The sequence below is a fragment of the Silurus meridionalis genome, chromosome 29 (genome assembly GCF_014805685.1).
Source record: "Silurus meridionalis isolate SWU-2019-XX chromosome 29, ASM1480568v1, whole genome shotgun sequence".
NCBI classification, from domain to species: Eukaryota; Metazoa; Chordata; class Actinopteri; order Siluriformes; family Siluridae; genus Silurus; species Silurus meridionalis.
This window is the reverse complement of record NC_060912.1, coordinates 2,316,110-2,343,356: the sequence shown is the minus strand read 5'-3', so window position 1 is coordinate 2,343,356 and position 27,247 is coordinate 2,316,110. Positions and strand designations below refer to the sequence as shown.

At 37.4% G+C, this 27,247-nt stretch overlaps 1 protein-coding gene across 1 annotated transcript; it reads left to right on the top strand.

Annotated features, from left to right (window-relative positions):
* Positions 1 to 72: 72 nt before the first annotated feature.
* On the top strand, positions 73 to 27,066 carry col9a2 (procollagen, type IX, alpha 2). The gene is made up of 32 exons (XM_046843724.1): positions 73 to 335; positions 1,164 to 1,238; positions 3,668 to 3,703; positions 3,897 to 3,959; positions 5,735 to 5,788; positions 6,074 to 6,109; positions 8,140 to 8,163; positions 8,687 to 8,740; positions 10,320 to 10,373; positions 10,751 to 10,801; positions 13,043 to 13,099; positions 13,210 to 13,263; positions 15,364 to 15,417; positions 15,520 to 15,573; positions 16,645 to 16,698; positions 16,782 to 16,835; positions 16,909 to 16,962; positions 17,043 to 17,096; positions 17,190 to 17,243; positions 18,587 to 18,631; positions 18,724 to 18,777; positions 18,859 to 18,912; positions 19,040 to 19,093; positions 19,634 to 19,705; positions 20,096 to 20,131; positions 20,256 to 20,300; positions 20,388 to 20,420; positions 21,548 to 21,694; positions 22,825 to 22,879; positions 25,244 to 25,432; positions 25,846 to 25,923; positions 26,120 to 27,066. Exons 1-32 carry the CDS (start codon positions 264 to 266, stop codon positions 26,323 to 26,325), a joined length of 2,076 nt encoding a protein of 691 aa, XP_046699680.1. The 5' UTR covers positions 73 to 263; the 3' UTR covers positions 26,326 to 27,066.
* Positions 27,067 to 27,247: the final 181 nt, after the last annotated feature.

Here is a 27,247-nt window from a genome sequence, read left to right as displayed (position 1 = left end):
TGAGCTCTCACTTCTCACAGGGGCTGGCAGTACACTTCTTTTTTTTTTTTTTACATCCCCCCAACTCACTCTCACACACACACACACACACACACTCACGCACACACACACACACACACACAAACACACAGATCTTTCATGCACCTGGAACTTTACTTCTGGACTGAGCAGCCAGGAGAGGAAAGGAGAGGAGAGGAAAGGAGCGGCAGTCCTAGTGTTTCTGGAGGAGAGAGGCTCCTCTGAGACGATCTGAGATCTTTATCATGGCTCGGGACTTTAACATCCTCAGAATTGCCGTGCTCCTGCAGGTGCTGTGTCTGGCTCTGGCTCAAGTGGTGAGTGCATTTGTTCTTTAGGGGCTCTGAGATGCAAAAACAGGGGTCTTGATAAATCCTGGAAAGTTATTTATTTTGGGGGAAAATCATCTCATCTTTGAGATGTCCATGTCAAGATAGACATGCTGTAAGACTATCAACAACTCTGTACAATTCACAACTGACTCGATTTGAAGTTTGGATGTTGATGATGCACCTTCATGGGTCTTTTTTGGATATAAAAGCAAGATATTGTCTGAGACAGTGTAGAAATAATGATCAGAATGTCAGACTTGGGCCTGGACACAGAGGAATGTGGTGCTTGAGTGAGGAAAACACACACACACACACACACACACACACACACACACACACACACACACACACACACACACGCACACACCATGTACAAGGACTCCTTTCAGGCAGTGGTCCCAATTCAAGGTGCACTCAGCAGCTCCTGACACTTCCATGCTACATTTTCGAAAACCGAAATCGCACTGCACGACAAAAAGGTTTTTAAAACCTGAAGTATTTCCCTAAAACACACATTTATTTCTGTTTGACTGGAAGCAAAGACCCAGGACACATTTTCCTTACTCGTTGTGCATTTTCTTTAAGATTTCTCAATCCAGAGAATCTTAATCGAATTCCCAGCATTTGTCACACCAAAACAACAAAAAAGTCTCAAAAGATGCAAAACCGAAAAAGGTCATATTAGACCTAGGTTAATTTCAATTTTTTCCATAAAAATCATTAATTTTTTATCATTCACACAGTGACACAACACACTGTATAAGGATGTATTCATGCTCCCTATTTTTACGCTTTCTTCAAATCGCATTTCAGAGTGGTCCACCTGGATCTCAGGGCCCTCGCGGTCCCCCTGGACCTTCAGGAACCCCCGGGTCCGATGGCATCGATGTGAGTATCATGATCTCTAACTGGTGCCACAAGTCTAACCCTAGATCCAGTACAAAGATGTTCATTGTGTGCACAATTTTTTTTTCTTGCAGTTTCAAAGTTTTACCCATAGAGGGGGCATGAAATGTAAACAAGATGTCACACAATAACCTCCTGTTAATGCGGAGGACTGGGTAAATGTTCTCTCATCCTGTGAGAGAGGCCCCGGGTAATTTAATAGCGCTGAGACAGAGTGGCAGACGTTGTATAATCGGCTTTTAGCATGTAGAGGATCCAGTGCTGATGGGTATCTGCAGTGTGATCGTAATGTGGTTAGATTCCATTGTGTTCGGTTTAAGAATCTACTCAGATGTACTGTATAGTAAGGAAGATCTAATGAATCCATGATGATAATTATTAATATTATTAAAATCCATGCCCCACGTGTGAACTGTATACACCGTAACGCAGGGTATTGTAATTCATTTCAGATTAGACTTCGTACAATGGCAAATGGAACAAAAATGGATTAGTACAATCAGTTTAATGGTGTCAACGACATGTATTATGCGTTGGATTTAAACCTTAATTAACAACTTAACATTGGAGTTTTTCCCTCCAGGGTGTTGCATAATTATTCACCTCGTCCTTAAAGTTTCCTACATTCTGTAGTTACGATTTGGAATTGAAATGGGTTTAATCGGAAATATTTTAGCCTTGTCAAAAAAAATACGCATTTCTAGCTCAGTGGTTGAGGCTCTGGTTTAACGCTCAGAAGGTTGGGGTTTCGACAAACCAATATCGCCAAGCTGCCACCCTTGGGCCCTTAAACGAGGCCCTTAAGTCTCTGTCCTCCAGGGTTAGTGTATCGTGGCTGACCTAATCTATATTTCATACGAATTTCTTTAAAATCTAATTTTATATTTCACATACATGCAGAGTATGATAGTCATCAGAAGAAAGGATCTAAATTCTAAAATGAAAGAATAAAAATAAAAATGAAGGAATATTAGAGAAATGACAATTGAATCAAGTTGAATAGAATTGCGGTGAACTAAAATGATCATGTAGAATTTACAATAAAACTAGAATTATATAAAAAAATATGGATATGGAGCACTATTTTACATTCACATTCTGAGATTTTTTAATGATTATTACCTACAAAAGTGCAGTTAAATCCAGTATTTTAGTCCTTAGAGTTCTCCTAGTTAAAGGCTTAATTAAACTGCATACATATATATTAAATAAATAATGAATATATATATAAAATAAGTTGTGGCATGCTTTATGGGTCGTCATGTAGCACATAAAACGGTGTAATGTGTAGTGTTTGGAGGATAATAACTATAATTTCATTGCTTTGGGGATAAAAATTAAAAGTCGATTTGATATTGAACATAACAAGTAGACTATAAACACAGAAACTTTATCACCAAAGAACATGCAGAACTTCAATACAATTAAATTACGAAGTAACCACTACAAAATGTGCAAAATATTATATAAACAACAAAAAAACAAGTATGTGTGTGTGTGTGAGTGTATTTATACATATATAGAGTATCTTTACATACTTTACTTACTACTTACTTTACTAATTTATGTACATACACAGAATTTCATTTATATTAATTGTATTATTATAACAATTTTTTTTTATTAGATAGTATTTATGTAAGGAATAAAACACACACTTCCCTGATTGGATGGTGTAGCGCAAACATTTGCAATTTACCTAATATCTACAAAATCCATTGTTTTTAAGACATTCCTATTGTTGAAAATTGCTTAAATTTTTAGCATTAGCTCTGAAAGTTACCTGAATGTTGCTGATGAAAGCTGGAAGCTCCTTCCAAAAAAATTTCAAATTAATTAGTCCCTATATGTCCTGGAAAATTTCAATTAAATGTATGTCCTGGAATAAAAATCAAGCTTTCTAGTGTCTAGTGTCTAGTGGATAAGATGTTAAAATGGATCAGAAGGTTGAATTTCAGCACCATCAAGTTGTTGTTTGCTGGGCCCTTGAGCAAGGCCCTTAACCCTCAATAGCTCAGTAACTGACATTAATGTAAATGATTATAGATTGCACTATTGTTCGAACAGATATTATAGGGAATTAGGTCAGATTTGAAAATTCAGCAGTCTAGACGTATGTATCCTACCATATGTAAGTGTTTTATTTATAGTAGTTTTATATGTAGTAAAGAATAATAATCTTGTTATCTGTAGTCTGTATTATGATTAAAAAAATGTATGAAACCAACATATTAAATCTAAAATAATTATAATTATAATATAATGATCCATAATCAGATTAGATCTGATTAGTAGTATGACATTTTAATAACCACAATTCATCTCACCACTCAATGAAAATCATATTTTTCTGCATGACTTATCTATCTATGCAATCCAATATTTCTCAACTTTATCATTTCATTTTTTAGGGTGAAAAAGGACCTCCTGGGCCTCCTGGACCTCCTGTAAGTACTTCCAATGAGCAATGTCCTTGTGACCCATTGTGGCAGCTCTTGATAAAAGTCTTTTTGTATATAGACTTTATATAGACTTTATATATATATATTTTTTTTCAGAGTGTCCTTAATACAACCTTTTCAAACTGTAGGTTATTTCTGCACGATAGATTTAATTTTGTCTCTGTGATTCACTTTGCAGGGTCAGAAGGGAGAATCAGGCCAGCCGGGTCCAGCCGGTCCTCCTGGGGATGATGGAATTGATGTGAGTTTATCCGAAGCTCAGGGAAAGCCTGATCACATGTCTCATGAAATTTTTATCTTTGGGTTTTAATGAAAGAAAACAGCATTGGATTAAGTTTTGGGTGGTGATCAGGCTTGTGATGGTGAACTGCAGTGACACGATATAACAGATACAGGTGTAGGTCATCATTTAAATATTTATAGTTATATATAGTTAAATATAATCTAAATAAAGATTGTCTAGGTGTTTGGTTTTGTGAAAATTCTTCATCCATGGAACCTTTGCATTCCATTCTTTGTAAAAGAATTTAAAAATCTAAAATGCTGACCATTTATGATCTCATAAAGCAGTTCACTAAACGGGACTAAATACGATTGGATCAAAACTGATTGCAAAACAGATTAGTTAACACACATATAAGGTTCTTTGGGGAACCTAAAATGGTTTTCTGTAGCATTGCTGTGAACAAACCCTTATTGGTTCCCCCAGGCACCTTTATATAGTTTTATATATATATATATATATATATATATATATATATATATATATATATATATATATATACAGTCAAAGTTTGGAAACACCTAGTCCTTTATAGTTTTCAAGAGACGCATGTTCCTTTTGTTTCTATGCAACAAATTAGGCCATGTAACAGTATAAAGACTTTTCTCTAACTCTGGAACTTTGAATACTCGTGACCTTGATAGTTGGCGACTTTTTATTTGGAACCGGACGGAGAGTAACTCGAAAGATCTGATTGTAAGAAATTGTGAGTGGCTCAAAAGTTCGGAGTAACATTTCAAAACAGAGTTTGTACCGATAAATGACATACACATGTTTGAAAACCATTTTATTGTATTATTCATTTAAAGTAGTAATTCCCAATAATTGTTGAGTTTACAATACAGTGCATGTAAAATTCCCCTTGAAAAAGTAACCATTAAAACAGAGTCCAACATTCAGCTGAAATGTTTTTGCCTTGTTTTACCTCTTGCAACTTCTTGTGTTTTGATCCAGTTAATCCCAGTGTAGTTCAATAGGATTTAGGTGCAGTGACTGGGCAGACCTTTCCATGCTAGATATCACTCCAGACTAATGTTTTGTCTCTAAATAACATCGCTTGGGCGTACGCTTTGGCTCATTGTCTTGTTGTTCCACCGAGCTGCAGTCCAGGCGGATTTGCATGGTGTTGAAGGATGACAGAAGTTCCTACATAAGTTCTTCTGTTAAAGACAAAAATTTCCAATTTGTTCTCTTAATAACTTTCTTCCACTCATGTACTGCCCAATTCTTGTGTGTTTTTGCTTCTTAACTAGTTTGTCACATAGAAACAGAAGGAACATGTGTATGTCTTAAACATCATAAAAGTTATAGTCTTATACTAATATATACAAACTAATATATACTAATAAACTCACCTATAATATATGGGACCACATACTATTATAGCTGCACTGATAGCATTATATAGACATTTAATTTGATGTCTAGTGTCCAATTTCTTTAATGATAGCACATCATAGATGTTTTGGCACACATTCAAAGTACAGCTTAATAAAGATCCAAGGATTTGCTCAGATAATCCACATTGGAATGCTCGTTCCAAAAGTCTAAATTGTGCCTAAAGAAGCAAAAAAGTCTCGATACCATGTGGCCTGTATTTTCACTGTTTGGTTCATGAGTTTATTTTATTTTATATTATTAACAATTTAAACTAAAGATCAAGTTCTGTCATAGAGATGAATGTAGACAGATCATGACCAAACCGATGCTTATTAAAAATATTTCCTCTGCAGGGTTTGACTGGACCAAAAGGTGAAAGAGGTCCTGTTGGAAATCCTGGACCTAAGGTTAGTAAGATTTTATTCAGATTTTGTAAAAAAAAAAAAAAAAAATTAAAATTAAAAAATAAAAAGAAATCACCCCAAAGTCATTATTTCTCTAGGAGGATTATTTAAAATAATAATAATAATAATTCTTTCCCGCTGAATTGAATTGCAATTAAATATTCCTTTATGTTACATCATATTACATTTGTACATACTATAAATATATTGTGTAACAAATTTTAGAGCATTTTCTTTATATTTAGACTAGATTTTTATCACAATAACATCGTTTGTTTATTTCCACAGGGTCTACAAGGTCCTACTGGTCGAGCAGGACCACCTGTAAGTAAAATATGAATAACTTTCAGGAATCTATATCATTTTAAAAGATGTAAAACCTGCAAAAAAGAACAAAATAAGGAAAACAACAGTGCATTTATGTGTAGTAGCCAATGTTTTATTGATGCTCTTTTATTATTAGCCTTCATAGTTGCCTCCTTGTGCATCTTTTTGTGGCTGTAATTGTGTTACCTTTGACTTGCGTTCTGTAATATGAATAGGAATTTGCATTTTTATCCCAAAAAAGTGTAGACAAAATATCTTTGTTTGGAAATTTGTCCACATTTTAATCTTCACACTGCAATTCTGTAAGTTATCTAATAATAATAATAATAATAATAATAATAATAATAATAATAATAATAAATTCTAAACTAAATCACACATTTTTATTTGCATCTCTATCATTTATTTCTGCAGTTGTAGTTTTTCCCAGTCGCTTTGGAGTGTTTCTCAGATCAGAAATGAAATTCTCAAAACTACTTGTTCAACCTCCATCATTTAGTCACTTGTGCACATCATAAAAACATTTTCTCATTGCTTAGATCAAATTGCGAACGCTTTGGTGCATTTATTTTACTGATTCTGTACAAGTGTCTACTGTTTCCTACATTATCAGTTGTTTATGTTGATCAAAATATATCATACTGGTTTTACCTGAATAGCTTTAACACCCGAAACATCTGGGCATCGGTTCATTGCATCGGTTCATTGCACAAGTCAGGGTTCATTGCAAATGTCACCAATGAAGTCGAGTGCACGGCATCGGACCAACCAATAATTAATTAGTTAATACAGTAGAAATTTTCAATATTCTAATCCAAAATGTAGTTTATATCAGGTTTGCCAAAATGTTTAGTCAAACAAGCTCGTCAAAATGTTTAGTCATGTTGTTTTTGACAAAAGGACTTGTTATTTTGATGGCAGTGAGATGTTCATTGACGCAAATACTTACTTTTAAGAGATGAAGTAAGGATTTTGAGAACAGTACAGGCTTTGGCAATCAATTCAATGTGAAATTTAATTTTGAGAATGTACTTACTGGTTTGCGAATATTAAGGATGATTCGAGAAATGCTCCAAAGCAACTGAGAAAATCTGTAATGCTGTTAGATTTCATATCACCAAATTTCAGTCTCACACTGTATTGACAAAAGTTTCTGGAGACCTGAATACTTATTTAGAACCTCCAATCTTATGTAAAGATGTTCCACTAGATCTTATAATATAGTGTAGCTGTGGGGATTTGTGCTCATTCAGCCACAAAGGCATCAGTAAAGTCAAGTACTCCAAGTCACCTGGAAGAGGTTCAATAGGGTTTTAAAACTCGATAGCAGGCCACTTCAGATTCTCCACTTCAAACCATGCAAACCATATTTTCATAGAACTGCATAATATCATGCTGGAACAGGTCCTTCTTGTTCACGTGAAAGGTAAATTTTCATATGGCAGGAAAAGTCAGGTTTCCCAATACAATATCAATATCAAAATTGTATCTAAGTAGATAAACATCATTATCAGGCCAATTTGGCCAATTATTTAAACCTAGCTTCAACTCTTATTTGGAAATTATCTCATAAATTACTAAAATGTAACTTTTTTTGTGCTTTTGTGTAAGAATAATTGTAGCCATAAAAAAGTTTAAACTTTTTTAAAAATGTAAAAAAGTTTTAATTTAATTCTCATAATTATTCCAATTCAATTCTCATAATTCCAATTCAATTCTCATAATTCCAATTTAATTCTCATAATTACGCCAAATTCCAATTTAATTCTCATAATTACGCCAGTGAGTTCAAGTCTAAATTTGGATAACTACCTTTGTGTACAGTATCTATAGATATCTTCTGATCATTTAAAAAAATATATATATTCTTCTAGAAAGATGTTTTTTGTCTTATTGTTTGAGGCCAATAATCCAATTTTTCATCAGAAGAGCATCCATACAGCAAAATCTAGGTATCTACAAAAAATCTGGGCATTTTTTAACAATTGTTTTATCAATTTCTCTACTTGTTTTCTATTTTTCCGCAGGGACCCGGACTTCCTGGACTTCCTGTAAGTATAAACTAGTGCAGTCTGTTTCTATGAAAATCATCAGGTTGCTACTTAGCTGGGTTTAATTGACACGTTTTATATGAAACAGACAGACAGACAGACAGACAGACAGACAGACAGACAGACAGACAGACAGACAGATAGATAGATAGATAGATAGATAGATAGATAGATAGATAGATAGATAGATAGATAGATAGATAGATAGATAGATAGATCCCAGAGAAAAGTATTATTACAGCAAGGATAATAAAGTAATTTACATTAAAGGACAAAAACAGATATTGTGTGTAAAAGATGCACTGAGTGTGTGTGTGTGTGTGTGTGTGTGTGTGTGTGTGTGTGTGTGTGTGTGTGTGTGTGTGTGTGAACATTACTAATACACCAGCAGACTTGTGGTAATCTAAAGTGGACATTGTAAGCAGTGTAAGATAAAAGTGAATGGCACTATGTGTGGTTGTAAACAGTGGAGGTTAGTCAAGTTCAAATACTGCTCACACAGACATGTCTGTTTGTTCTTCAGGGACCAGCAGGTTCAATTGGGCTTCCTGGGGAAATTGGACTCACTGGACCCAAGGTTGGTCAATTTTTTTTTACATCCCACTGAATAGCAGATATCATATGTCACTGTACGGCTGAATCGACTAGGGTTTAAAAATATGAAACACATTTAGTTGGTCACATGACATTTATCTATAATCTATGATTTGTACAATTCTTTTCATTAAACATAATGAACATTGGATAGCCTACAGACAGGTGAAAAAATGAATGGGGAAAAAAAGCATTTTTTTCATCAAGGCTCTATACAGTAGGACTAAAATGGACTGAACACTATTTTGCCAGTTACAGGCTGTGTATTTCAACACCGAGGCCTCCAGTGGTGTCCTGCCTGAATCACTCCACCTCTTAATACCATCATTAAAAACCCTACAACTACAAAACCATCACTATTAAAGAGAAACGCAAAATAACAGAGCGCTGCATCAAAGACAGGAATCTCATACATGGAGAATAAATGCCATAAAGCAAGAAACCGAATGAACACAATTCAACAAGTCTATTTTCACTGTAGCAACAGCTGCCTGTGTACATCATCTCTATCAGAAGCATCGAAATTAAACCATGCATTTTTGTGCATTTTTATCTATGCATTACATGCATTTTCCTGGGAAATGTAAAGTGTAAGAAAACGCAAAAGTGTAAATTGTTCAGGAAAAAGCTCAACAACTACTGTGAACTGTTTTTGCTGACCTTTGCATATGATGTTCAGCTTTCAAATTTCTGCGTAAAAATGCCCTTCTTAGTGTTTTTGCAAATCCATTTCTTCTCCATCTTCTCAAAATGAGGAAAAAGCTATTAAATCCACATGAATGTATGCTTTGCTACAGATGCGGTTTGCGAGCTCTGACTAGTGCACTCTCTGATCCTGCTAGATGGCCCTGGTGTGGCCAAATCAAAATCTGATTGGTTAAAGCAACAGAATTGTTGCTTGTATTGTAGGCTACAGGAGACCACACTGCTAAATCCGCAGATTTCTTTGACTTTGGCAACACATGATGGCTAAAATATAAATAGATAGAACTGCTAATATGAACATACACTACAAGAAACAGCACAACTGAGAGAAAAGCTATAAAATGAACAGACTATTGGATGGATTAAGCCATCTTAGAGGCCACTTCTATCAGTAGGGAAATGGTGTATAGATCAGTCAGAGGAAGTTCCTATTAATTTTCCGTGACTCCTCTGTCTATGGGAACCTGACCTGGAAGTCTGATCACGTACCCCCACGGACATTTTCAGTCACCGGACCAACAGTTGCTCTTGTGTATTTCTTTACACATTATATGTGTATTGAAAAACAACCAGTCTTTTGTGAATAAACCCCTCACATCCACACTTATTAATAACGAATCCTGCTGTCGTCTTGATCCAAATTCAAGGACAACGGGCCTCTGCAGCTACTTCGTCGTTTTGCAGAGTGCAATACAACAACATGAAGCACAATACCACAAAATCATAATGTGTCCAAGTTCAGTAGGAACAAAATAAACTGTAAATTGACAAACAGAATACGAGGGCTCAATAAACTCGACTTGATGCATATTGTTGACGTTATATCTTGTGGCTTTTGTATTCTTACCCATTCACAGGGGGCTACTGGACTTCCCGGACCTCCAGGTTTACCAGGACCTTCAGGGAAACCTGTAAGTTTTTCATCTGGATCAAATTAAAATGTATTAAAGTGAATATACCGAAGCTGTTAGTGTATTCAAGTATTCCCAAGGGTATATGTGGAAACACATCATGATGATCTTGGATGGATAAATGGAGAGATGGATGGATGGATGGATGGATGGATGGATGGATGGATGGATGGATGGATGGATGGATGGATGAATGGATGGATAGACAGATATAGAAATTGGATGTGTGAAAGTCTGCAAAATATCCATTGTAACATTTATTTCATTCTGTAAATGTATTGTGTGCCTCAGTACCAACAACCATTATTATTTTATTATTCGTTCCATGAATCTTTTTTCCTTCTCTCACAATTTCATTATCTCTCCACCACGCTCAGGGGCCACCTGGGAAGTTCTTGGGTTTAGAAGAAGGCAGTGCTGATTTCCAGGTGAGATTATTCTAGATAAACTAAACTGCCAATGCTTTCCTGACTGTACAAATTTATCACAAAGCGTAATTATGTGCCAAGGGTATATAGGTTACATTTATTTATATGTCACTATGTGGTAAGCCTAACCCCTACAACAAATGCTTTTGTTACCTACACTTTTAGATTTTTTTTCAACAACGATGTTCAGAAAAACAAGCAAAGCACGTTAGGTCAGTAACATGGGCTAAAACAGAGCAGGTGAAAGGTCAATGATAAAAATAGACAGAATGAATAAGGCTCATTAATGCACATTAATACAATGGAACAGACGCCTCGCAGGAAATCTGGTGCACGGAGGTCAAGAACGTGACTGGCTGAAACAACCACCCGGCTGATATATCTATCTATCTAGCAAATACTTATTCTGTATTTTTATAGTGCTTTTGTGAGAGTCTTGAATGATTCTATAGAGTTTTTACAACTGACACATTTCATATGGCACTATATAAATCTTGGCCAACAAACTGTAGAGATGCTCAGACCATACAGAGATCCAGATATTTGATTTTTTTTATACCGCAGCTGTAATTTGCTAATTAATGACATGAATTTGAACTTTATAGCAGCATTTTATGCTCACGTCACTTCACCGTATCTGTCATGGGAAGAATGATAATCAAGAGTTACTCGGTTGACAGAGTAGATTAGAGCAACCGAGATCATAAACCAGTGAAGAAAGTGTTTAACTGTGTGGTTTTTCTGAATGAAGGTCCTTTAATATGTGTGAATGTTTGTGAGTCTGTGTGTGTGTCTAAATGTGTGTTATAGTGTGTTATAAAAGGGAGAGTCAGAATGAGAACGTGTTTTGGGAGTTGAAGTGCAGGGCGGCCATATTGGAAGGCTGTGGGATCTTGGGAAGGATCAAGTTCTAATCTATTAGTGATCTTAAAGTGTTACATGATACCACCTACAAACAATCATACCTTCACAAGCCTTCCGTTTTTTTTCTTGTCCTGACAATGACAATCAGTCCAAAGATGCTAAATGTTTTCGATTAAATAAAAATCATCCACACATTTCATAGTTGTTACTATATAATTGATAACTACATGTAATATAAGCAGACATCTTTATTATGTTAGATGCTGTTATAGAAAATTTTAATCCTCATCCTCTGCCCAATCAGAATCAAGTATTCTTTACTTATTAAAATGCAAAGCTGGGATTAAGTGCAAAGCTGGTTCAGGGTTACTGAAACTGGAAGGGTCTTTGAGCAAAGCCCTTTACCTTGTGTTTTAAAGGGGTGTTATATCAAGGCTGACCCTGAGCTCTGAATCCAGATTCCTAATATTGCTGGGATTTACAAGCAAAAAGCTTCTTTACCTAATCGGACTTTGTTTCGATTTAAATCACATGACCTCACAACAACTTGAAATTATCAATAGATATCATTAATATAAAACATCATTTTATATAGAAAGAATAGCCGAATCTTCTGACATTCTTCTGAGAGCTTTATGAAGCGTTAGTAAGCATGAAATTAAATGGTATTTCGGAACACTGGGAAAATCGTAACTGCCAAACAAACAAGTGTTGAAGATGAGTGTTTTCTGGGTATCTATTCAATTATACTGACACGGCTCTCACTGGGATGCTGCCGGGTTTTGCTGTGGCTGTTCATCCCAGGACGATGACACACTCCAGAATCGGATCTTGTAATAAATCTTGTTTTATATTTATTTGAAAGCATTGAAGGAGATTGAAGTTTCTTCCGAATTTGATTAAACTGATGCCTGTGTGACTTTTGTACAGCTTTAAATTCCACTAAAATAAAACCCTCATATATAAAACAGCTTCACAGAACAGACCTGAAAATGACTAGCTTGATATTTTGAATGAAAGCAACAATGCTTTCAGCTCCGTCTATTGTTTTCCACATACATGAGCTCACAGGTGCCTGTGATATTCCAGAAAATAATGGCATCCTTCCCATCCAGGAGAGCATATATGTTTGTGTAACAGCTCTGATATGTATTAAATGTCGATGAATGAGTGAGTGAACGTAACCATGAGCTGTAATGTAATCCTATTCTGGCTGCTATACGTCTTTTAATGATCTCAGATGCATTCAAATGCCTGCACTCATTAGCAACCCCTTGGATTATATTTTATGAAGGACAAAAAAATACTTGTTTGTATAAATGATTGGTGCAATTAATGCTCAACTTGTAAACCTGTATGTCTGAATTTCTCTTATAGTGTCCAACTAACTGTCCTCCTGGACCAAAAGGTCCTCAAGGCCTGCATGGCATGAAGGTGAGTCAGGGTGCACACTTTCATTAAAAATTGTTTTAGCCTATGATGATGTGGATAATGAGGTTTTCTTTAAATCGATTGATTGATTCGATTTTTCTTCGCTCATTTAGGGTCACAAAGGACATGCTGGAATGCTGGGAGCTCCAGGGAACATTGGAAAGATGGTAATAAATGTCTTTATTTTATATACTCCACTCTTCTGGGAAGATGTTCCACTATATTTTACAGTGTGGAAATTCAGGTACAGATGAAGGTGAGGTGAGAAGGTTTGGGGTGAAACATTACAATTCATCCCAAAGGTGTTCAATATGGTTAAGGTCAGAGCTCTATAGCAGGAGATCTTCCATTCTAATTGAATAATTAATAATTGAATGCTACATCATCCAGAGAAATCATATACAAATGTGTGCCTCCAACTTTGTGGTAACACTTTGGGAAGAATCACATATTCAGGTGTTTCAATACCTTGGTCCATAAAGTGTACGTCAATGCAGTGTGACTAAAATGCCACGAATTCCTCGCTCAGCAAATGCTACGCTTTGATCAGATTGTTGGATAGCTGCATGCTTTAGCAAAGTGGACATAAGCCAGAAAAGTTCAGTTTGTAATCAGATACCGGCTGTCCAAATGTCTGTAACGTTCCTGTGCTTCGGTCTGAATGGGATCATTATATGTACCCCCACAAGTCCACTTTTCGAAACTTTTAGAAACTTCACAGGTGATTCAGAGCCAAGTGAAATATTCCAGTTGAAGAAAAATTTCAAAATGTCCGCCATTTAAAAGGTTTTCTCCACCTGCCATGCAGTTCCTGTAACCATATGTTAAAGGCTAACAAAGTAGTTAATATAATAGACATATAATGACGATTTACACAAAAAGAGCACGCAGCCTTTTCACTCAGAGCGCTTTATCAAACCGATGTTATCTGTAATTATGTTTAGCCTGGCAGCCTCGTAAACTTGATTGGATTGGCAGTCAAGCAGGAACAGACAAACAGTTTGCAATTTGCTTGATGATGCAATGAAAGCAAAAAAACAAATCTATTTCTCTACTGAACACAGACATGCACTGACAGATGCATCCAAACACGATTAGGGTTGCCAAATCATAGCAAAAATATCCATCCCATCTACAATTATATTTGTGAAATTTGGTAGATGCTCTTATCAAAAGCGATTTACGATAAGCTAATAACCGATACAGCTGAGCAAATAAGGGCCTTGATCATGGCCCCAGCTTGGTTGTGTTAAGATTTGACCTCACAACCTTGTGATCAGATTTCTAATGGCTTAGCAAATGAGCTACCACCTCTAAAAATATAGGGCTTTATTTTTAAATATTAATACAACATTTAGAACTAGTCTTTTGCCTAAACCAGGCCTACAAAACTACAGACTAGTGCTAAAATGCACTCTTTTGAATACATCGGTGTCTGTTTGATGGATTGCTTGTTAAAGGTGTAGCCGAATCCATTTACATCAGACACCTTTGCATTTCCTTCAACAGAATATTTCAGGCAAATTTAATTAAACCGCCCTGTAGAGGAATTCCAGGAGTCTGCGTTTAGATAATATATGGATTGCATTCCAAGCAAACAAACAAATGGTTCTAACAAAATACCGTACACCCACTCATTCATTCAGTGGATTAGGCCTAATGAAGCCCTCAGAGGCACACTGGCAGCATTAATCTGTGTGGAGTGTAAGCAGTCAGGACTGACTCAGTCGAAAAAAGGCATGGGAGGATGTCAGGTATTACAGGAGGGAAGAGGAGCTCCAGCGTATTAATCGTATTTAATGAGCACCCCGCAGACAGCAGGGCCGCCTCAAGGGACGCGCCGGTTTTACTCTCGCATTGCACTACATAGCCATATCTGAAACCGAGCTTAAAATGAAAATATCCAGACTTTCCATTTTTTGGGGGAGAAAATTCATGCAACTGGAAGGAGATGAGCAATTTGTTGTGTATTTTTTCTTTTTTGTGTCACTGCAAAGCAATGACTAATAAGCAAATCAATATAGAGATTACAATGATAGGGGTCGGGTTCGCCAGAGCGTTGTAGCTCAAATTAAATGCAAATGAAGCTTGGGCTTTGAGTGAAGAATAAACATCGTTTTTAATCAAGCAGCGTTCCCCTTGTTCATTTTTTTCTGTATGTGTGGGGGCCAGGAACATTTCATTTGTCAATCGCTTTACTAACTAGAATAGTTAAAAAACCATGGCACATATACAGGAAGTAATTCATTTTCCTATCTGTTTCATAGGGCACAAAGGGAGACGTGGGGCTCTCCGGTGAGCAAGGAATACCAGGCCCTCCGGTAATGCATTCCTTTATGTTCGATTGTAATATAGAAATTAAAAACACATTGAATTTTGCAGTCTATGAAAATCATGTTGTTGTTCCTTGCTGTGTATTTCAGGGTCCACAGGGGCTGAGAGGCTATCCAGGCATGGTTGGGCGCAAAGGAGAGACGGTGAGTCATATACCACTTACAACTGCTGCTAAAGTGAAACACTGGGTTTTTCTGCATAATGAGCACACTGCTATGTGGGAGCTTGTTTTTCATTGATGTAAAATGTTGAACCTGAAAAGCAACGAATCGTATAAATAAAGAAAATTAAATCGGAGAAGAATGTACAGTATGGAAACACCTAGTCTTTTATGTTTTTTGAGACACACTTTATACCGTCTGTTTCCATGCAACAATCTTGGTCATGTTACAATAAGATTTCCTTTAACTATTTAAATATATAAATGTACAGACTTTATTTTCATTGAACAATGTGCTTTACACACTTTCAGCACCCGGACAGTTCCTTTCTCCAAACATTCAGCTCAAATACTTTTGAGATTTCTTTGTTGCGACCCAGTTGCTGTGACTGGGTAGGTGATAGATAACACTCCAGAAGAGAGTACGCTTAGACGTACTCGCTATTGTCTTGGTGTATGGTGAAGTCGGTTCTAATGAGCCGCAATCCAGACGGAAATGCATTGTGAGAGTTGAAGTATGGAATGGTAGCCATGTTGGATCAGGATTCCTTTCACCATTTAACCTACATGAATATAATGAGTTAGCATGGGTTGAGGTCAGCGCTCTATAGATTTTCCACTCCAACCAATGCAAAGCATTTCTTTATTGTGCTTTTTTTGGGTATAGAGACATTGCCATGGACCAGGTTTAGGTCTCCTAGTTCAAGTGAAGGGAAAATTTCAAAAAACATTATGCATCTCCAAATTTGTGTTAACAATTTTGGTGGAGAACAACATATGGCTGGAAAAGGCTAGTCATCTTCCATATAGTATATTAATAAAATCCTCCCTGACTATTTTATGCCCCACCAGCAAACCAACCGAGCATAATACAGTATGCTACTGTGTATTACCAAAATCGTAGTACGTCCATTGAGACTGCTTTTACAATTACAAACACCACTTCAATTTCCAAGCCATCTCTGAGGAAAGCTGTTTTAATTCAAATCCAACAGATTCATGTTGCATTTCGTCCCATGCTTTCATAAATCACCTTGTTTATAATGTCTCGCAGGGCCCTCAAGGTTACAAAGGTATTACTGGACCCATTGGACTCCCTGGAATCCCTGTAAGTTCAATGCTGTTAAATTCTTTCTCAATTCTCAATTGCACAAATCACATAAAGCATAAAATCTACTTTCTCTAATACAGGGGAAAGAGGGAGTTCGAGGTCCTCCAGGGGACGCTGGGGAGAAGGGTGATAAGGTAAGAACCGTTTATCTGAACTGACAAAAAGTTTTACATTTCAACATTTTAATTACTACTCATTTTTTTATAGGGTGACCAAGGCATTAGAGGACTACAGGGAGCAGTTGGGAAGAAGGGAGAAAATGTAAGAGACATTTCTGAAATCTACCCTGTGGTGGATTTTCTAATGCATTTCTTTGAAAAAGAATCCTTTTTGTTATTTAGGGTCTCCCAGGGATTGATGGGAAAGATGGTAACCCTGGCATCCCAGGAATAAAGGTATGGATATAAATAATGCAAAGTTTTTGTTATGCTTAAACAATTATCATCAAAACTACTCTCTCATGAAAATACGCTTGTTTTCTTGCATAGGGTGCTCAAGGCCAGAATGGAAGACCTGGTCCACCTGGCCACCAGGGGGCAGCAGTAAGTAGATTGTCAAAAAGTCTTTTTATACCCCAATTTTTTTTTTTCGTGTTCATGTTAAAAAAAAGATTTTAAATCTAGAATTAGGAGATAAACGGGATTTACGAGTGATATTTTGGAATAAAAAGTCAAAATTAATGAGAGTAAAGTAGTATCATTCACATCCATTGTATAGAAAACAGTGAAAGTTTCTCACAATTCTGTGATTTTTTTTTCCACAAAATATTCCCACTTTATTTTCACATTGCTACTATTTGATTTCCAAAATATTTTGACTTCTTCTATTGCTCCGACTTAGAATTAGAGGCATAATTTATTATTATTATTTTTTATTAAGTGACTCCCATATATGCTATGTAGGTGATTAAAGGATTAACGGAATGAAATTAACTAAATGACAAGTCTTTAATGTGACTCAGAAGAATGATTCGTCTCAAAGAGTGATTCATTCATTATTTAAAAGCATCATGAAATTTCTGTAGGTTATGTACAGGAAACAGAATTGAGCAGTTTACCTCTCGACCCCTTTTTGTCCGAGTCGTTTGTTCTTTTCTCACGTGTCTCCCTTAGACGCTATGAAGGTGCTTAAAGGATTAAAGGAACGAAATGAACTAAACGACTCACGAAAAAGATTCGTTCATTTTGATATACGAGATTCACTAAAAAGATACGAAATTCGAGTCTCCGAGGACAATCGATGCAGCTTACGGATAAAAAACGTCTCCGTGTTGTGACGCAGATTTGCAATTGTGCATCAGAGTTATAAATCAGCTCTATGTCCACATACCATCATCTCCTCCAACACTTACTCCTCTGCGACGGGGGCAGGATCGGTCAGCACATGCCCGAGGACAGGAATTTTTACTCAGCTCACGTCGTCGCAAAGTCATTGTGTTTTTTCCTTCCCCTCTTAGCAACAATAACAAAAGCCAAAAAAAAAAAAAAAAAGGAAATAATTACGCTAAAGTGAAGGCCTGTTTTCTGTACACTGATCCAGATTGACCCCAGTTGCCTGATTACTTTCGAATTTATACCACCTTGAAATTGCTTTCTCTCTCTTTCTGGGCAAACAATTCATCATCATCAAAAGTGACTCTTTTTTTCCTGTGACTGGGAGTAATGGAGCATGCTGGGTATTATCCAGACCATCACTGAGCTGAGCACCAGGCGTAATGGAGGAGCCTTCTGACGAAGCACAAGTTATCACTCTCTCTCTCTCTCTCTCTCTCTCTCTCTCTCTCTCTCTCTCTCTCTCTCTCAGGCAATTGCGTCATGTATAATCCTCACTGAATCTCAGCTCTCACCTCTCTGACCTTTCCTTTTTTGTATGATTTTTTTTTTAGGGTTTGCCTGGAAGCCCTGGCACCAAAGGCGGTCCGGGGGTTAAGGTGACACTTTGCTACTCAATTTGTTCATTGGAGCATTTCAGCCACAATTATTCTACACATACTGCTAATGAGAACTTTGTTTTTATCTCTAGGGTGAAGCAGGACCTAGAGGTTTAATGGGAACGGCCGGAGCTCCAGGGCCTCAGGTATACATTTGTGTTTATCTTCATCATTCTATTTGTCACTTATTGATTTCTCTCCTCCTGACCCATATATTTCTTTCCAAGGGTGAACCAGGGCCACCAGGTGAAGCTGGGATGGTCGGAGTTCCTGGGCCAAAGGTTACAAGTATCTCCAACCTGTTCAGACTCGAGCATAAATACTGTTTCAATAAAATGAAATGATGACCGACAAAATAGTACTAAAAATACTAATCAGTCTGATTCTACAATTTATCTTCTTCCTCAGGGTGACAGGGGTGAGAGAGGACCTGTTGGGCCTCAGGGAATTATTGGCAAGCCTGTGAGTATTTACTGAGTATTTACATTTTATACATATATTAGGTGATATCAAAAAGATTCGAAACTCGCTCTATTTACATGAAAGTTTTTTATGGATCTACATATCCACACCTTTAAGTGCCAGCGTTCCTGCCACTTCTGGATTTTTTTTCCTCGAAGTGAGTCTGGGATTCACGCTGGATCTCAGTAGTGGCAGCTACCTATGAGCTGGATCTTCATTTAAGGGTAGAGGGTAAAGTGCGCAAAATCCAAACCTAGCGAGTAGGGTGGGTGCAATGTAAAATCATGTTGTTTGCAGAGAGAAACTCAAGTGTAAAAAGAGCTCAAAGTGATAACGCACGTGGTCAAATTTATAGAGGTCGGTGCTCCTGGTGACTTTGCATGCAGCCTTGTGCTGCCATCTGCTGGCATGTTACAAAATAAGCTTTGAAACTTTTGATACGATCTCGTATATACAGTATATATACATATTAACTAAACATGGTCCTGGCAAAAAGACCTCAATTGTTTTTTTTTTTATCTTGTTTTTTTTTTCTATAAGGGAAATAAAGGAGAAAGAGGACCTAATGGTGTCCCAGGACCTCAAGGCCTTACTGGCACCAAAGGCGATAAGGTGAGTCGAGTGAGGTTGAATAAAATCTGATGTTGCAGTTAAATGTTATAGCCATGCAGTGGCACTATTAGCCCATGCACTCAAAAAAAGAGCCGTGCCCTGCCTATTTTTTCTTCCACTAGAAAATGGTTCCCTAGCTCCTGCGTTATTTATGTGCTGGTTCGTCAAATTATTTGCTTTCTCAAAGATGAAATATCTGCCTATGGACACTTTAATGCTTGTTGTCCTTTTATCTGTAATATACTGGCCATTTAATGCAAGCTATTGGGCATTGGCACTGATTATTTAGAGTGGTATCCGGTTAAACAAAGACATTGTGCACAATAAAAAGCTTCTCCCTGAGCCATTACAGCTTGTGATGGATGTCCATTTCTGTACTTCTTTCTGTAGGGATTCCAAGGCAAAGTGGGACCAAAGGGAGACTTTGTGAGTAAATGTTCAAATAAATAGATGATCCCGGTTATGCCATGTAATAACAATCCTGTGTTGTAAAATGCATTACAACACAAAGTGAATGGAATTCATCAGTTTTTTTGTTTTTGTGATATAGGGTGATCCAGGGGTGGAGGGACTGGCTGGAGAAAAAGGAGAAAAGGTAATAAAGCATTCTATAGATTTTAAATTGAGATTAAGACATTTATATATTAATTTGTAATACACCAATGATCGCCTTTCTTAACAGGGTCTGTCTGGTGAACCTGGTCCTAAAGGACAGGTAAGCAAAAATGCACCTTGAGAATCATCAGTAAATACTTATGACCTTTTAACTTCCTTTGTATTCATTTAGAAGTAATTTTTAAGTTTGATTCTTAGTATCTTAGTAATCTTTTTATCCTTTAGTAAACTTTTGTCCTTTATCTGGACAAAAGTTTGTGGACACCTGATCATAAGATTCATATGTCCTACGTCGAAGTTAGAGCCCATTTGATTTGAGGTTATAATAACCCGGATACTATATATACGCTTTTATTATATAATATTGAGCTTTCAAATTGAGTAAATGTTCTACTGGATTATTGAGATTTGTGGGTGTCAGCATTCGTATTCACCCCAAAGGTGTTCGATAGGGTTATAGAGCTTTATAGCAGGAGATCCCTTGTAAAGTATCTTCATGGATCTGAAGACTGGAAAAGTCAGGCGTCCCAATACTTTTGCCGTATAGTGTATGTCTACAGTGAGTTGTATAAAACCATATAAAAAGTTGTATCAAAGGTTTCAATCGAATTATAAGTACATGCACCACAAATCAATAAATTCCCACGACAAGTGCACTTAGGATACAATACATTACGGGCAACATCAAAGCAAATTGTACTTGTGTAATTGTACATAATTACATTAAAAGCAATATATGAGTGCTGGCGCAAATTGATTTGGGGATACAACACATGCAGTTATAAAGAAAATAATCAACCCTGAAGCGATGTGATCGCATTGTTACCACTTTAATCCCCAAATGTTTGTTCGCCTTCTACTATAATAATGTCTACTGTTATGTTACAGTTTGTAAGAGCACTTGTAAACAGTCAATCCATCACTTACTTGCTTCTTTGCGCCGCCTTGAAGGTAATTAGCTAACCAAATACAGCTTACTATAAAGCACTGAAACCAGAGACTCCTTCCAAGACTTCGCCCTCAAGTCACAAACCACGCCCCCCTCTGCCATATTCGGTTCTTTCGACAATTTACGTGAGACAGTTGCTACAAGTGCACAAAATTTAGATCCGAGAATTCGATTTGCGATTCATGCTATAGATCTGATATCAATCCCTAGAGATAGACAAGAACAATCTAGAAGATCTTTCCTTGCATGCAATCTTTCTCTTGTTCTTTCGCTGACAGCAAGGAGTGAGGGGTGATCAAGGACACAACGGGCCTACAGGCGATCCCGGAAAACCGGGAGACCAGGGTCCTCCAGGTCTTCCTGGACCTCGAGGCCTCCATGGAGTGAGAGGTGCGCCGGGTATGCCAGGAATACAGGGACCAGCTGTGAGTATCCGTCACCCATCACAGTGTAATTTGGCATCGCAGAGAGATTTGATTTCAGCCCGAGTAAATAGGACTGCACAATCACAATATGATGAGAAATACAATTTCCTTATATATACTGTGTGTCTATATATATATTTGCAGTTAGAATAACCGTGCTTTGAGAAGACAAACCGGTGTGTATTTTATGGTAAAAGAGCACAATATACATTGGCATTTTGACACCAAACATGGAGCTGAATATTACCCTTATATACCCTAGAATGCTAAATATATCCTTATCAAATTGTCAAAAAATTAAAAGGCAGACTGCAATTGCAGCAGGTAAGGTTTACTACAAAATGAGGATGGGTTCCCCTTTTGAGTCTGGTTCCTCTCAAGGTTTCTTCCTCATAACATCTAAGGGAGTTTTTCCTTGCCACAGTCACCATGGCTGCTCATCAGGGATAAATACACACCATTCACCTTAACTGTTGATTTCTGTAAAGCTGCTTTGAGACAATGTCTGTTATGTAAAGCGCTATAGAAATAAACTTGACTTGACTTGACTTGACTTGTCTTGACTACTACAGCTTCAGCCAAAAATGGTAAATCTTAATAAACAATTTGGCCCTCAACCCCTGACCTAAAGCAATGAAAAAAAAATTTATTTATATCATTATAAAGAATACAATAGCTGATTTCAGCCAAAGCAACATCATGCATGCTTTCCCAGACTGCCGGATGTATTTCGCAATACACAGTGTTAATTCCTGATCTCTAACACCAATATGGACTCAAACTGTAGAGTCCATTATATGCTATAATATGCAAACCAAAGTATTTGGACACACTGCTCCAGCACTGCCTTTTTGTCACTATGGGCCCTTGAGCAAGGCCCTTAAACCTCAACTGCTTAGTTATGAGTCACTCTGAATAAAGGCATATGTACAAAATTTAAATGATTTTCATATGTATTTAATACTCTGTGTGTTAATTTCATTTATTTTTTTTAATAACAATAATTCAGACTTTTGCATTCATTGCCATCATTGAATTCCATGAAAATTTCGACAGACCCAAGCAACTTCCTACATTAACTATACTTAGGCTCTGCATATATCCCTCTTAACCTCGCTTCCTCTTCCTAGGGTCGTGATACCTCTGATCAGCACATCATCGAAGTGGTCTTGAAGATGCTGCAGGGTGAGTACCATAGTTAAAAAAAAAAAAAAAAAAAACACGCCACATGTAACACCACTGCGATCTGGACGGATAAAAGACAACAGCTGGAACGTGTGTTGCTAAATCCATGCTTCGTATCCATAGAAATAAACTAACGCGAAAAACCCATCACTCCCGAGGGACATCTCGGCTGCCGAACAGCATGAATAGTGCCGACCGCAGCTATTTTTTTCCGCCTTTATTTAGGTTTGATGCCTTTTTCCCCCTGCTTCATTCCTCCCTTGTTCCCTCCTTCTCAGTTTACCCAGCATTTGTATGCTTGTCCTATTTTGTTCGAGATGACCATGGCTGACTCATGATAACTCTTGTGTTAGCCCTTATCATTTCAAAAGTAATCCTGCCTTTGGCTTGCCATCCCACACACACACACACAATTTTGAGGCAGAACAACAAACAGCTTGTGAAAAGGAGAAGATGCCATCTTTCCTGCAGTGAGGATGATTAGATTTGGCCACTGAGACCTTTTGGCAGAGTGTGTGTGCTGTAACACCTGGTCAGCTTAACATTATCTTAACACTACTGCATTGGCCAAAATAACCAATTTGCATTTATTTTTAAACAATAATAAAGAAAATACAAGATTATATTTATGCCCAATTTGCTTTTTTAATAGCCTTCACTCTTCTGGGAAGATGTTCTACTAGATTCTGGAGAATTATGCTCTTTCGGCTGTTAATACTCCATATATATTTATATACTACCCCAATTCTGAAGAAGTTGGCAGTGTAAAAACAGAATGCAATGATTTGCAAATCTCATTAACCCATATTTTATTACCAATAGAACATAGAAAACAAATCAAATGTTAAAAACATTAAATAAAAAAAAAGCTCATTTTGACTTTGATGGCTGCACCAAGTCTCAAAAAAGTTTGGACAATTAAAAATTGTATCCTAGCAGGGCAGAGTCTCTTTGATAGAAAAAATGGGTGGAGCTTCACCAATCTACAAAAGACTGTGAAAAAAAAAAAAAAAAAAAAATTTGCAAAAAAAAAAAAAAACCAACAGTTTAAAAAGCTTATCATTTACAGTAAATCTTCTTCTTCCAGCTGCTCCCTTCAGAGGGCACCACAGCAGATCATCCGTCTCCATACTACTCTGTGCTCTACATCTGTTTCTTTCAAACCAACCACCTCCAAGTCTTCCTCCACCACATCCATAAACCTCCTCTTTTGTCTTCCGCTTTTTCTCCATCATCCTCCTACTGATATACCCCATGTCCCTCCTCTGCACATGTCCAAACCATCTCAATCTCACCTCCCTCACCTTGTCTCCAAAACGTCCTACATGTGCTGTTCCTCTAATTAACTAATTTCTAATCCTGTCCATCGTCGTCACTCCCAACAAACATCTCAACATCTTCAGCTCTTCTACCTCCAGCTACACCTCCTGTCTTTTACTCAATGCCACTGTCATTAAACCATACAACATCTCAGGTCTCACCACAGTCCTATAAACTTTCTATCACAAATCACTCCTGCTATCACTCTTCTCCACCCACTCCACCCTGCCTGCACTCTTTTCTTCACTTCTCAAACATTTACAGTAAAAAATATCATCAAAACTTTAAAAGAATCTGGAGAAATCCAGATGGCGAAAGTCGTTATCATTGAATCAATTATGTCATGATTCTGTAATGAAAGTCATCACATGGGCTTTTTAACACCTCAAGAACACATTGTCTGTGAACACATTTTGCCATGTCATCTGCAAATGCAGGCTAAATCTCTAGCATGCAAAGATGAAGGTATGCGTGAACATGATCCAGAAACCTTTTCCACTTTGCCTTAGCAGATTTTAAACAAGCTTTTTCCCAGAGAGGATGGCGCCATTTCTGGATCATGTTCTGCAATTTGACAATCTAAACTAATCTAATCTAATCTTAAAATCAGACCATAGGACCATGAGGTGACTATACAGAGATCACATATACTATTATTACACAGTATTGTGAAAAGAGGCAAGGCAAAAGACCAGGGGTCGAATGTGGACGGGGCATTAATGAGCCCAAATCTCCACTAGCACACTCCCAAATCTAGAGGAACATCTTTCCAGAAGAGTGGAGGTGATGAGAAGAGCAAATGGGATTAAATGTGGAATAGAATGCTTGAAAAGCACTTTCCGATCTTATGGTTAGGTGTCCACAAGTGTTATTTATCAAGAAACCTATAATTATCTTGATAGTGATGATAAACGGATTATACAGTGATGGATTTCGCAGCAATTATTGCTCAGGAGTGCTTGTTAGTTTTATATACTGCAAGTCGTTGCACTAAATGCATGTATAAGCCACTGACCTCACTGTCCACTCTGTTATTCCTCCCAGAAAGGTTAGCTGCTCTGGCAGTGAGCGCTAAAAGGGGAGCGTTAGGAGGAGCCGGAGTAATGGGACCCCCAGGCCCTCCAGGACCTCCCGGACCTCCAGGTCCTCAGGGAGCCCATGGCATTACTGGTGCCCGAGGCATTCCTGGCATAATTGGAGCTGCAGGCCAAATTGGAAACACCGGCTTTAAAGGTAAAGACTTTTTTTAAGACTAATGTTGTGAGTAGCTTTTGGAAATCATGTTGAGGAACAACTGTAAGATTTATGAATTGGCGAACCATAAATTGGAATCGGATTATAATAAATATAAACAGTCCGCTACAGTAGCGCAGGACTAAATGCCACAAATTCTGCAGTTGAAGTGCTCAAGTGTTCATCGAACGAGTAATAAAATATTCTACTGTTACTTCAGTGAAATTTTACATGGGTTCCCAATGAGTGTGTTTCCTCTCAAGTTTTTTTTACCTCATACTATTTGCTGCTATACAAATAAAATGAATTTGAATGAATAGTATGTTTGTTATAAATGTATAAAGGAGGACATCCCAATGCTGAGATCATGGTGGAACACATTCTCATTCTCATGTATGTTCTGTATCTTTTAGGAAAGATAGGTGCAAAGGGAGAAAGAGGAGACCCTGGTCGCCCTCATCCTGGTCCAGCAGGGCCACCTGGCCTTCCAGGTACATTTTATGAAGGGAGAAAGATTCATTTTTTAAGCATTACTGGGGGAAATGGAGCCGCCAAACACCTTTATGTCACATATGCATGCTTTCTATTAGATCATTCCAAATTTCCATAATGCATGAAAAAGTGCTGTTTTCAGAACAAGGCTCAGGTTTATATATTAAGTCGACTGAATGTCCTGTTCTCCAACAGGTCCTCCTGGTTTGGATGGAATTGCACGTGATGGCAAGCCAGGAGAAAGAGGGCCACAGGGTGCAGCGGGTCAACCAGGCTATCCCGGAAAAGCAGGCCCTCCAGGCCTCCCTGGCTTCTGTGAAATGGCAGCATGCCTGGCAGCCTCGGCTTACACTTCCCCACGACTCCAGGAAGCCGGCACAGTCAAGGGACCGTCCACTTAACGCCTTCGAATCATCAGAGAGACACGCAGCCCTTCCTTTCATGGGACATCAGCATGTTGGAATGATCCTGATTGACTGACTTTGCAGTTTAGTCTGACATTTTGCCCAGTGTGTGTGTGTGTGTGTGTGCGATTGTGTGTGCATAAACGAGTGGTGACTAGGATCCATCAAAACAGTAATCTAGGCTCGGCGGCGTCCCACCACGAGTGCAACGAGATGTGAAAATGTCATCATTAGGGACATCCGGATGACGACTTCTTCTCAGTGACTGAAATCCAATCCAAAGCTGATGTTTGTTTTTGGTAGTAGAATTTAAAGATTTTTTCTGTGATTTGATAAAACAGAGCAAAGAATTTAAAAGGGTTGACCGATAATAATGATGATGATAATAATAATAATCATAAAACCCATAAGAATAGCATTTTGTAACTTATTGTTAATTACCTCATGGAAAAGCCTTCAAGCTCGTAGTTGCTATGTACATTACGCCCCCACTGTATTAGCCTAGAAATAAAACAACCTATTCCACACTTTACTCATCCAACCAGTACTGTAAATTCTTTGTAAATGATAATGCAATTGTTTTTTTTTCTTTTGTACTAATACCAAAAACGAGTGGGTTTGCAATATGGACAAATTATAATCTATAGACGAAGCATTCAGAAGATCTGGTTATTTATCTGTAAACTCTTTTTATGGTCCGTTTCGAAACAATAAAGAGGAACCTTTTGTAAGACTGAATGTTCTTCCGCATCTTGTGAAAGTCTGAACGCAGAAAGAACACAAAGGGCATGGCCTCAGCTGCATTTCTTTTCCCTTTGCGCTTCAAAAAAAAAAAAAAAAAGGAAATTCTTTCTGGAGAGAGAAAAAAAAATAAACAAAATGCATTCATTTAGACGTGCAGCCTTATTTCATGGTGGAA

Excerpts from the sequence above, each read along its gene's own strand:
- col9a2 (XM_046843724.1), top strand. The coding sequence starts at position 264 with ATGGCTCGGGACTTTAACATCCTCAGAATTGCCGTGCTCCTGCAGGTG. Across the intron at positions 17,097-17,189 it reads CTGGCATCCCAGGAATAAAG|GGTGCTCAAGGCCAGAATGG; the intron begins GTATGGATATAA and ends TTTCTTGCATAG. Across the intron at positions 18,632-18,723 it reads AAGGCGGTCCGGGGGTTAAG|GGTGAAGCAGGACCTAGAGG; the intron begins GTGACACTTTGC and ends TTTTATCTCTAG.